The following is a 12558-nucleotide window of genomic DNA, read 5'->3' on the forward strand; positions in this document are numbered from 1 at the left end:
TGTTTCAGATTGGCTCATTATTTAACACTGTAATGTGGCCCTGACCAAAATGTTTGAAAACAGTTTGTCTAGGCAATGATCACAGGATTAAGTAGCAGAGGCAGAGGGGAAGACTATTGGTGGACAAGAGTTCTAGGAATTAAGAATTTAGAATGTAAGAAAAAAATTGCCAAGAATTTAAGCAGGAGTAGTTTGAAAAAGTGACAGTAAACCAGGAACTCAGATAATTTAGAATTGAAGGGATGGAGCAGGGCAAACATGTGGATTGATTAATAAGTGACAATGACAGAGTTCTAAGCAGCATAGGGTGGGTGACTCTAGGGGAGAGAGGGAGAATGATTTGGAGTGGTAACAAAGAGGAAGGAAGAAATCTACTTTACCATTAGGTCCAGTGGTTTCTTGCAGAGTTATGTGAGAAAAGCAATCAGTCTTTGAGAAGGTTGCATGCAAAGAAAATGTCTTCTGAAAAGAAGAAAGTGACATTTGAAGAACTGTTGAAGATATAGAGGATTTTGCTAGTAGTAGAGCGTCAATTCCAGAGGGCACAGTGAAAGTATTTCTTCCTTCCAGAATTAGAATGCGATGGAAAAGGGACCAAAACAGGATGTGCAGAGTTATGAAGATGAGCATGTGGGAGATGAGTGTAACCCTGGAGTCTATAGAGCTTCTTGTGGTGTCTGACCTAAACCAGGATGAAGGAAATAATGACTTTTGTCCTGGCGGACCTACAGCAGACAGTGGTGGTGAGGCTGTGAAAGTTTCAGGGTAGGTAGGGAGGCATTTCTCAGACTCTTGAGTCCTGCAGAAGGAGACAAAGAAGTATGGGGAGGGAGGACTTTACTCTAGGCAGGTGAGTTCATGTGAGCTCAGCTGTACAATCAGGGCTCCCATTTGATCTATACCAAGTGGAAGTAAGAGCCTGGGGCTGACTGGTGTTGTAAAAGTATAGCATAGACATGGAAAAGTGCACAAATCACGAGTAGTTAGCCTGGTAAACTTTTACCAAATGTACACACCTGTGTAACCAGAACCTAGATCAAAAGCAGAATATCTGTGAGGGTGTATAACACGACCCCTGGGTGAGGGGCTCTTCTACACATGGAACTTTACCCCGGTAGTGAGAACAATGTAACCTAAATATTGTACCCTCATATTAATTTGAATAAAGTTTAAAAAAAATAAAAAAGGAAGAAGCAGAATATCACCAGAACCCAAAAGATAACCCCCTCAAAGGCAACCAGTATCCCAACTTCTAACACAATTGATTAGTTTTTCCTGTTCTTGAGGATTATATAAATATAATATATAGTAAGTACTCTTGTCTGCTTTCTGTTACCCGACATTGTGACATGGATATAGATTGTTTATTCAAAGTTATATTTTGTTGTGTAGAATCCCAGGTATGGTACAGTATACCACCATTCATTCTATTACTGCTCAGCGTTTGGTTTGTTTCTAGTTTTTGGCTATTTAAAACAACTGCTTCTCTGAACATTCCTGAGCATATCTTTCAGAAAATACCTGTCCACATTCTGTTGAGTATGTTTTTATGGGAGGAATTGCTGGATGCATAGAATATGTATATATTCAAGGGCAGAGGATGTTGCCAGAGAGTTTTTCAAGATATTGTACCAATTTGCATCCACACTAGCAGTGTCTGAATATTGGTTGTTCTCTTTCAACACTAGGTAAGATCTGTCTTTCATTTTAGCCATATGTACATGTGTGTGTGGTGTATTTCATTGTGAGTTTTAACTGTCATTACCAGATGACTAACAAAGTTGAGCTCTTTTCATGTGTTTTCATTTGGATAAGTGATGGTCTGGTTTTTCCTACAGGGAAAAACCTTTTTCTCAGTAATTTATAAGAGTTCTTTATATGTTCTGGACATGACTTTTGTAACATATGTGACTTGCAGATACCTTCTTTTACTCTATGGATTTGCCATTTCATTCTCCAAGTGGTATTTTTTGGTGAATGAAAGTTCTCTTATTTTTAATGAAGTCCAATTTTTCTTTTCACCCTGTATGATTTGGTGCTTTTGTACTTCTTGTTTTAGAAAGTCTTACCTACCCCAGGTTATGAAAGTACTTTCTTATATTTTCTTCTAAAAACTTCATGTGTTACTGTTTGCAATTAAATCTATGATCCAGCTGGAACTGTTTTTTTGCATACTGTATAAGCTAGGAGGTCATGGCTTTTTTTTTTCCCTTCCTCATGTAGCTATACTGTTGACCTAGTTCCATTTATTATAAAGACTATCCTGTCTGCACTGAATTGCAGTATCACTTTTGTCATAAATTAGGTAACCATGTACGTGTAGGACTGTGTAGGACTGTGACCACTCTATTCTGTTCCATTGGCTTGTTTTTCTACCCTTATTACAGTACTACACTGGCTTAATCACTGTAGTTTTTGGTAAATTTTATAGTAAGCCTTGACATCTAAAAGTCCAAGTCCTGCAACTCTGTTGTTCTTCAAGATTACCCTTGACTATTCTTGGTCCTTTGTATATTGCTCTTGGTTCCTTTTACTTTTTAAAAAATTAATCTTAATTTTAACTAGGGAATTATTTTGAATTTTTGTAAACATTGACTTCTCCAATTTTATATAACTTGATGTAATTTGGCTCTATTTGTGACAACTTTCTGTCTTAATTTATTAGATAAACACTGGAATGTATATAAATGAAAACTGTGTGCATTTATGTTTACTTTGTTCCACAAATATGCATAACGGGATAAAACTAAGTAGATACAGGCAGAAAGAAATAAAGTAAGAACATAAAGCAACAAATAAGATTTATCTAGGCTTGCATTTTTTGTGGATGGAGTTAGGGCAGAAAATTTGGCTTCCACTTTTATTAGAATCAAAGCAAAGAGAATCAATTTTGAACCTCAGTGTACGCATATAAAAACAAATTACTCTAAAGGAAAGTTTTTCCTGGTACTGAAAACTGAACATATGAATTTTCTCCTCTGTTAGATTTTAAGGGGGATGGATGCATGTGATCTATCCATGCTTTCCATAACGTTTCGGACATAATTCTAAAGCCAGTTTATCCAAAACAGATGGTTCTGTAAAATCAGTAACAAATGCAAATATGTGGTTGTTCTGATAATCTGATTTGATCTGAGGATAAAATGGGCAATTTTTTATTCTAAAAAATAAGATAGTTTCTACTACATGATTATGTGGAAGAAAATTAAGAAGCCTAAAGCAGGATTATGCCTGAATTAGGTTAGAAAATTTAGGTAGAACTAAAGTTTTTCCTCAGGAAACAGTTTCTAACCCTAATCCTATTATATGGACCAGTGAAGAAAAATACAATGTACTTTGACAAAAATTTTGTTTGAGATAAAATTGTTTTGCATATCTGTTAGCTTATTTTTCTTATTTATACTTAAGTAAATCCTAGTCTTCTAAATAACTTTTGCTAAATGTGGTCTTTAGCTTGAATATTGTCACTTTTACTTTTTAAAAAATGAATACTAAGCTCTCATAAAACCAAATAACTTGCCTTGATAATTACTATTGTAAAGAACTAAAATGTAAGTAAATATAACTGAAATGAAATTTAAATTACATTCAATGCTTTCTATAAAGTTAATTTGGGATGCTTGTCCTTTTATATTTTTGAAATGTTTTGAATGTTTATAGTTTTGAAATCTTTTCTGTAATTTTCTTAAGATAAATTATCTTTTTGAAATTATTTCATTGAAACTAGGGAAAAATAACCTGTATGTTTTGCAGCTGGCATTCCTGAAAACTGAATGAAAATTGTAGAGCCAATTTCATGCTATGATATTTATACATTTATCAGGATTCTTGCATTTTAAAGCTTGTTTGTGCAAGTTGGTTTTGAAGTCAATCTAGTAATTTATATTTGAAACAACTTTAATTTTACAAATGCAAAGTAACTTTGTAGGATTAGATCTATCCATAGATAAATTAAATTAAATTGTATTAAAATTTTTAAACATTTTTCTATGTTAATTTTCAGGTTGAAGGTTTAGCACCGATGTGGAAAGATGTTCACTTCAGAGAAAGGGGTTGTTGAGGAATGGTTGTCAGAGTTTAAGGTAATATTTACTGTTCTTTCTAAAGAAGTTTTATCTGGAGTTTAAATTTCAATGACTTTTTTATTATCTTTTTTATATGACTGAAAAGCTAACTATACAGTGGAAGACGCATGTTCTGACAAATCTCAGTAGGAAGTTATTAACACATAGTAATTTTTCTAGGAAATTAATTTTTTTTTCTTCCAAGTTGTCTGAAGACTTTATTCATTTGTTTATTTACTATTTCCCTTTCATGGCAATGCTACAAAGAATGGTTAAAATCTCTGAATGTTGATGCGACTCCCTAACAACCATCAGTGACTTACTGTCAGGATGTTTATTTCAATTTGGGGGACAATGAAACTGGCATGATCAACAGTGAGAGAATGGAAGGATACTTGCCCAACTTTATGCTAGAGGATCTTTCTAAATAACCCAGTGGCTGTATAATTGATTAGTTGATGAAGCAAATAAAACTTAAGTTTTCTTGTCTCATGAACTCTTCTCTATGATAGCTAAAATTGCGTTCCTTAAACCAACAAATTAATTTTTTTGGTCCTTATGTGACACATGATTATGTGAGCTTCATGCTCATGAACCACCAGAGTAAAGAGTTTAGGCTATAGTTTTTGCTTTGATTTTTGTTCAGCCCATTCAGCCCAAGACCTCCAGGGACAAAGTTATAGTCTGACAAAGTCAGGCTTATTGGCTACTTGCAGTGAGGAAGCTTGCACAACAGATACCATGGGACCATCTCACTGAACAAATAAAAAGATAAAGTTATTGTGATTTGGAGGAAGGGTAGAGTTTAGGTGAAATTTAAATGAAACATTATTTTGAAGGGCTCAAAACAAAACTGGCCTGTTTATAACGGGGTCAATATCTGGTCTGGACTTCAAAGTAGACCTAGAATCCTGTTGTGTTGGAAACTACAAAGTTAACATGGAATGTTGTGTTCAGAAACCTCTTATTGGCTTGGCGCCTAGCCTAGGGCACCAGCCACATATACCGTAGTTGGCGGGTTTGAACCTAGCCCAGGCCTGCCAAACAACAACTACAACCAAAAAATAGTTGGGCTATATGGTGGGTGCCTGTAATCCCAGCTACTTGGGAAACTGAGGCAAGAGAATCGCTTAAGCCCAAGAGTTTGAGGTTGCTGTGACGCTATGGCGCTCTACCATATGGCGCTATGGTGACATAGTATGTCTCAAAAAAAAAAAAAAAAGAAAGAAAGAAAAGAAAAGAAACCTCTTATTCACAACTCTGTTCCTGGGTTGGAAATCGAGGCTGCTTCTCTGTGTCAAAGTGATTTAGATCCTTCAGGTAAGAGTGGGATGTTTCATTCTTACTGATGTATATTTATTTAATAATTTTTTTATTATAATCTATGATTTTAGACAACAAGCCTTCTCAGTGAATAAGAACACAGTAGTCACACCAAAAAAGAGGTCGTTACGGTACTTTTTGGTTGTAATGTGTATTGGAGAAGCACCATTTCCTGGTAATATTGCAGCTGGCTTTATGTGCCTTTGTTATCTAATCCTGATGAATGGCTGGGCACATTTTTACTTTCTCAGCTTTTATAGTCATTATTTGAACATCCTTTTATGAATTAAGTCACCATAAAGTGATGCATAATGTTACAAACATGCGCTGTATATAGTGCTTTCTACAGTTTGTGTATGATTATTTGATTAAATCTTGTATGTGCTTTTTTTCAGCTTATATTATCTTTGTGAATAAGTGTTCAAGGTGTTTTTAAGCTATGTATTTTTTTCTTCAAAAGTGGTTATTGTGGGCGGCGCCTGTGGCTCAAGGAGTAGGGCGCCGGTCCCATATGCCACAGGTGGCAGGTTCAAACCTAGCCCCGGCCAAAAACCACACACACACAAAAAAGTGGTTATTGTATGATTTTTCTTTTTCTCTTTTTTTAACTTCTTTTTTTATTGTTAAATCATAGCTGTGTACATTAGTGCAATCAAGGGGTACAATGTGCTGGTTTCATATACAATCTGAAATATTCTCATCAAACTGTTCAACTTAGCCTTCATGGCATTTTCTTAGTTATTGTATGTAGACATTTGTATTCTGTATTTAGTAAGTTTCGCCTGTACCCATTTTAAGATGCACCGAAGGTGTGGCCCCACCAATTACCTTCCCTCCCCTCTAACCTCCCCCCCTTCCTTTCCCTTCCTTGGCCCTTTCCTCATAGTCTTGTGCTATAGTTGGGTATAACCTTCATGTGAAAGCTATAATTTAGCTTCATAGTAGGGCTGAGTACATTGGATACTTTTTCTTCCATTCCTGAGATACTTTGCTAAGAAGAATATGTTCCAGCTCCATCCATGTAAACATGAAAGAGGTAAAGTCTCCATCTTTATTTAAGGCTGAATAATATTCCATGGTATACATGTACCATAATTTGCTAGTCCATTCGTGGGTCGATGGGCACTTGGGCTTCTTCCATGACTTAGCAATTATGAATTGGGCTGCAATAAACATTCTGGTACAGATGTCTTTGTTATATTGTGATTTTTGGTCTTCTGGGTATAAACCTACCCTGTTTCCCCAAAAATAAGACATCCTTCGAAAATGAGACCTACTTACAGGAAAGATAAGACGTCCCCTGAAAATAAGACCTAGCGCATCTTTGGGAGCACACTGTCTTATTTTCGGGGAAACAGGGTAGTAAAGGAATTATAGGATCAAATGGCAGGTCTATTTTTAGGTCTCTAAGTATTCTCCAAACATCCTTCCAGAAGGAATGTATTAGTGTGCATTCCCACCAGCAGTGTAGAAAGGTGCCCTTTCTCCACATCCATGCCAACATCTCTGGTTTTGGGATTTTGTTATGTGGGCTACTCTTACTGGGGTTAGGTGATATCTCAAAGTAGTTTTGATTTTCATTTCTCTGATGATTAAGCATGATGAGCTTTTTTTCATGTGTTTGTAGATTGTATGTCTGTCTTCTTTAGAGAAGTTTCTCTTCAAGTCCCTTGCCCACCCTGAGATGGGGTCACGTGTTCTTTTCTTGCTAATATGTTTGAGTTCTCTGTGGATTCTGGTTATTAGACCTTTATCGGAGGTATAACCTGCAAATATATTCTCCCATTCTGAAGTCTGTCTGCTTGTTTTACTTACAATGTTCTTAGCTGTGCAGAAGCTTTTTAGTTTGATCAGGTCCCAGTAGTATATTTTTGATACTGCTTCAATTGCCTGAGGAGTCTTCCTCATAAAAATATTCACCCAGGCGGATTCCTTCAAGAGTTTTCCCTGCACTTTCTTCAAGTATTTTTATAGCTTCATGTCTTAAGTTTACATCTTTTATCCAGTGAGAGTCTATCTTAGTTAATAGTGAAAGGTGTGGGTCCAGTTTCAATCTTCTACAGGTTGCCATCCAGTTCACCCAGCACCATTTGTTAAACCAGGAATCTTTTCCCCACTGAATGTTTTTAATTGGCTTGTCAAAGATCAAATAACAGTAAATAGCTGGATTCATCTCTTGGTTCTCTATTCTGTTCCAGACATCTACTTCTCTGTTTTTGTGCCAATACCATGCTGTTTTGATCACTATCGATTTATAGTACATTCTCAGGTCTGGTAGCATGATTCCTCCTGCTGTGTTTTTATTGCTGAGTAATGTTTTGGCTATTTGAGGTTTTTTCTGATTCCATATAAAACGAAGTATTATTTTTTCAAGATCTTTAAAATGTAACAATGGAGCTTTAGGTAGTATAGACATTTTAACAATGTTGATTCTTCCCAGCCATGAGCATGGTATGTTTTTCCATTTGTTAACATCTTCAGCTATTTCTTTTCTTAAAGTTTCATAGTTCTCTTTGTAGAGATCTTTCACATCCTTTGTTAGGTATACTCCCAAATATTTCATCTTCTTTGGCACTACTGTGAAAGAAATAGAGTCCTTGACTGTTTTTTCGGCTTGATTATTTTTGGTATACATAAAGGCTACAGATTTATGGGTGTTGATTTTGTAGCCTGAGACATTGCTGTATTCCTTGATCACTTCTAAAAGTTTTGTAGTAGAATCCCTAGTGTTTTCCAGATATACGATCATATCATCTGCAAAGAGTGAAAGTTTGATTTCTTCTGACCCTATGTGGATACCCTTAATCACCTTTTCTTCCCTAATTGCAATGGCTAAAACTTCCATTACAATGTTAAAGAGCAATGGAGACAATGGGCAGCCTTGCCTGGTTCCTGATCTAAGTGGAAATTTAACTCCATCCAATATGATGTTGGCTGTGGGTTTTCTGTAGATGGCCTCTATTAGTTTAAGAAATGTCCCTTTTATACCAATTTTCTTAAGTGTTCTGATCATGAAGGATGCTGGATATTATCAAAAGCTTTTTCTGCATCAACTGAAAGAATCATATGGTCCTTATTTTTTAGTTTGTTTATGTGCTGAATTACATTTATAGATTTACATATATTGAACCAGCCTTGAGACCCTGGGATAAATCCCACTTGGTCATGGTGTATAATTTTTTTGATGTGTTGTTGGATTCTGTTTGTTAGGATCTTATTGAGTATTTTAGCATCAATATTCATTAGTGATATTGGTCTATAATTTTCTTTCCTTGTTGGGTCTTTTCCCTGGTTTGGGGATCAAGGTGATGTTTGCTTCATAGAATGTGTTGGGTAATATTCCTTCTTTTTCTATATTTTGGAAGTTAGTAATATAGGTAGTAGTTCTTTAAATGTTTGGTAGTAGTTCTTTAAATGATGTAAAGCCATCTGGTTCTGGGCTTTTCTTTTTAGGGAGATTTTGTATAGTTGATGCTATTTCAGAACTTGATATAGGCCTGTTCAACATTTCCACTTCATTCTGGCTAAGTCTTGGTAGGTGGCGTACTTCGAGATATTGGTTGATTTCTTTCAGATTTTTATATTTCTGAGAGTAGAGTTTCTTGTAGTATTTGTTAAGGATTTTTTGAATTTCTGAGGGGTCTGTTGTTATTTCATCGTTACCATTTCTGATGAAATTAGAGATTTTACTCTTTTTTTCCTGGTTAGGTTGGCCAAAGGTTTGTCTATTTTATTGATCTTTTCAAAAAACCAACTTTTGGATTTATTGATCTGTTGTATAATTCTTTTGTTTTCAATTTCATTTAATTCTGCTCTGATTTTGGTTATTTCTTTTCTTCTGCTGGGTTTGGGGTTGGAGTATTCTTCCTTCTCCAGTTGCTTGAGATGTCCCATTAAGTTATTAACTTCCTCTCTTTCTGTTTTCTTGAGGAAGGCTTGCAGTGCTATAAATGTCCCTCTTAGGACTGCCTTTGCAGTATCCTGGAGGTTCCGGTAATTCATGTTGTTGTTTTTGTTCCAAAAATTTGGTGATTTCCTAATTAATCTCGTATATAACCCATCTATCCTTCAGCATAAAGTCGTTTAGCTTCCATGTTTTTGTATGGGTATGCAGGTTTCTGTCGTTAATTGAGTTCAACTTTTATTCCATGATGGTCTGAGAAGGTGCAAGGAATAATTTCTATTTTTTAAAATATGCCAAGGTTAGATTTGTGGCCTAGGATGTGGTCGATTTTGGAGTATGTTCTGTGGGCTGATGAGAAGAATGTGTATTCAGTTTTGTTGGGATGAAATGTTCTGTAGATGTCTGTTAAGTCCAGATGTTGAATCGTTAAGTTCAAATCTAAAATTTCTTTGCTTAGCTTCTTTTTGGAGGATCTATCCAGCACTGCTACAGGGGTATTAAAATCTCCAACTACTATGGAACTGGAGGAAATCAAGTTGCTCATGTCTGTTAGAGTTTCTCTTATAAATTGAGGTGCATTCTGGTTGGGTGCATAAATATTAATAATTGAAATCTCATCATATTGAGTATTGTCTTTAAGAAATATGAAGTGCCCATCCTTACCCTTACTTATTTCGGTTGGTTTAAAGCCTATTGCATCTGCAAATAGGATAGCAACACCTGCTTTTTTCTGTTTTCCATTTGCCTGGAGTATAGATGACCATTCCTTCACCTTGAGTCTATATTTGTCTTTTAATGTAAGATGCGATTCTTGTATGCAGCAGATATCTGGCTTGAGTTTTTGTATCCAGTCAGCCAACCTGTGCCTCTTTAGAGGACAATATAAATCATTCACATTAATTGAGAATATCGATAAGCCTTTCGAGAGTCCAGTGGACATTTTTAATCCTTTTGTGACTGTAGAAGTTGGAATTTGATCAAAATTTTCTGGGTGGGTTTACTTTTGTGGTGGAGGATTACGCTGGTCGTTATTTAGGATAGGTCTGAGAATATCTTGGAGAGCTGGTTTAGTTATGGCAAATGTCTTCAACATGTGAATGTCATTGAAGTATTTAATTTCTCTGTCATAAATGAAACTCAGTTTAGCTGGGTACAGGATCCTGGGTTGAAAGTTATTTTGTTTTAGGAGATTAAAAGTTTATGACCATCCTCTTTTAGCTTGAAAGGTTTCAGCAGGGAGATCTGCAGTTATTCTAATATTCTTGCCCTTGTAGGTGATGGTTTTCTTTCGTCTGGCTGCTTTCAAAATTTTCTCCTTCATATTAACTTTAGTGAAGTTGATTATGATGTGTCTGGGGGATGTCTTATTTGGGTTGAGTCATGCTGGAGTTCTGAAACTGTCTGCTATCTGAATTTCAGAATCTCTTGGCATGTCTGGAAAGTTCTCCTGCATAATCTCATGGAGAAGAGACTCTGTGCCTTGTGAAGCCACTTTGTCAGATCCCATTTTCTGGGATCCCTATAAGACAAATATTGGTTTTCTTCGAATTATCCCAGAGCTGTCTGAGAGAGTGATCTGTTTTTGCCCTCCATTTCTCTTCCTCTTTGAGTGTTTGGGAGCATTCGAAAGCTTTGTCTTCAATGTCAGAAATCATTTCTTCTGTTTGCTCCATTCTGTTACTGAGGGATTCTACTGTGTTTCTCAGATCTTTGAGGGCTGCAACTTCTCAATGTATCATAATCTTCTTTGTCTCAATGTGTCAAAATCTTTAGTCATTTGGTCTTTGAATTCGTTGAATTCTTGAGATATTTTTTGGGTTGCTGCTTGGAATTCTAATTCGATCTTATTTGCTATCCAGATTGTGAATTTGATTTCTGATATCTCAGCTATTTGTTTGTGCATGGGATCTTGTGCTGTGTCTGCCCCATTGATTGTTGGGGGAGTTGATCTACTCTGATTATTCATATTGCCAGAGTTTTTCTGTTGATTTTGCCTCATGATTGTTTTTCACCCTTGCCTCTGTCCATCCTGAGAGTTGGGGAGGTGTCTCTCCAAGATTAGACCCCAGCGGGATCACTCTATTGTTGCTGGATCTTTGTAGGAAGTGACCCTGTGTAGTTCCTCTGTGGCTGCCCCAGCCAGGGAGTTCTGGTTGTGGAAGCAGCTTCGGCGTGTGACACACCTGGATTTAGCAACTGGGCGGGAGGTGGTGCGCATGGTTCTGGGAGTGCCTGGTGCCCAGTGACTTTGGCACAGAGAGCCCAAGGCTCCAGCAGTCTCTGGCCAGGAGAAGGGCTCTGCGCAGAGGCAGGGAGGGCTCCGGAGGGCACATGGCTACCAGAGTCCCTGGCCAGACAAGCGGGCCGGTGTGGAGGCAGAGAGGGTATAGGAGGGAGGACTCCAGGTTGTGTGGCTGCTATAGTTCCTGGTCAGGGCATGCGGTAGCCCAGCGGGCGTCGGTCGTGGGTTGGGGGTCACGGCACAGCTCTTATGGAGGTCCGGGCGGCACCAAGCCCAGGATTTTGAGGTTGCTATGAACTGTGACACTACATTACTCTACCCCGGTCAACAGCCCGAGGCTCCAGTGTGCCAAAATCGGTCTCACTCTGCCCCTGAGGGTTAAGGCTCTAAGGCAGCTCAGTCCCTGCCTTTAGGCTGCTCAGTCACTAGATTACTAGCTCCTACCCGATCCTTGCTCTGCGACCCTGAGGGCAGAGCTTGCCAGGGCTGTTCTCTCACAATGGCTCCCTGCAGCCCACAGCCGAACACTATTAGCTCTGTCCCGCCCAGCGGTTCAGTCTGGGGCCCTAGACAATGCCCAAAATTCTCCCCGCTCCTGCTCAAGCTCTCCCCAAGGAAGTTCAACTGAGTGCCAAGTCCAAAACACTGAAACTGTTCAGAGGTAAGGCCTTTCTGGTTTGCAGTCTCACTGCTGCTTGTACTTACGGCTGCCGGCGGGATTATGTTGATCGAATACACGCAACCACTTGCCAGTTTTCCACTGTTTTTGTCCTCCTCTTGGGGTCCAGAAGTCCCTTGCTGACTCCCTGTATCCTCAAAGGGATGATTATAGGCAGATCCCACCAGCCAGAGATGCCTGGAGTCTTATCTCCCCAGACTCACCGTGCCCTGTATGATTTTTCTTTTAACAGATTGATGAAAATTGTCATATTTAACTGTTGAATACTATTTCTTCTAGGGCAGCAGTTCTCAACCTGTGGGTTGCGACCCACAGGAACTGTATTAAAGGGCCACGGCATCAGGAA

General features: G+C 37.8%; 1 protein-coding gene across 2 annotated transcripts in view; it reads left to right on the forward strand.

The window, feature by feature from the left end:
- Window positions 1-12558, forward strand: part of HYCC1 (hyccin PI4KA lipid kinase complex subunit 1) — an 86449-nt gene that overhangs the window by 23599 nt on the left and 50292 nt on the right. For both annotated transcript variants that reach the window (XM_053609083.1, XM_053609084.1), the window contains exon 2: window positions 4004-4082. In XM_053609083.1, the coding sequence (XP_053465058.1) occupies window positions 4032-4082 (51 nt within the window). In that variant the 5' untranslated portion in view covers window positions 4004-4031. The remainder of the gene's footprint in view (window positions 1-4003; window positions 4083-12558) is intronic.

This window comes from Nycticebus coucang, chromosome 11 (genome assembly GCF_027406575.1).
Source record: "Nycticebus coucang isolate mNycCou1 chromosome 11, mNycCou1.pri, whole genome shotgun sequence".
NCBI lineage: Eukaryota > Metazoa > Chordata > Mammalia > Primates > Lorisidae > Nycticebus > Nycticebus coucang.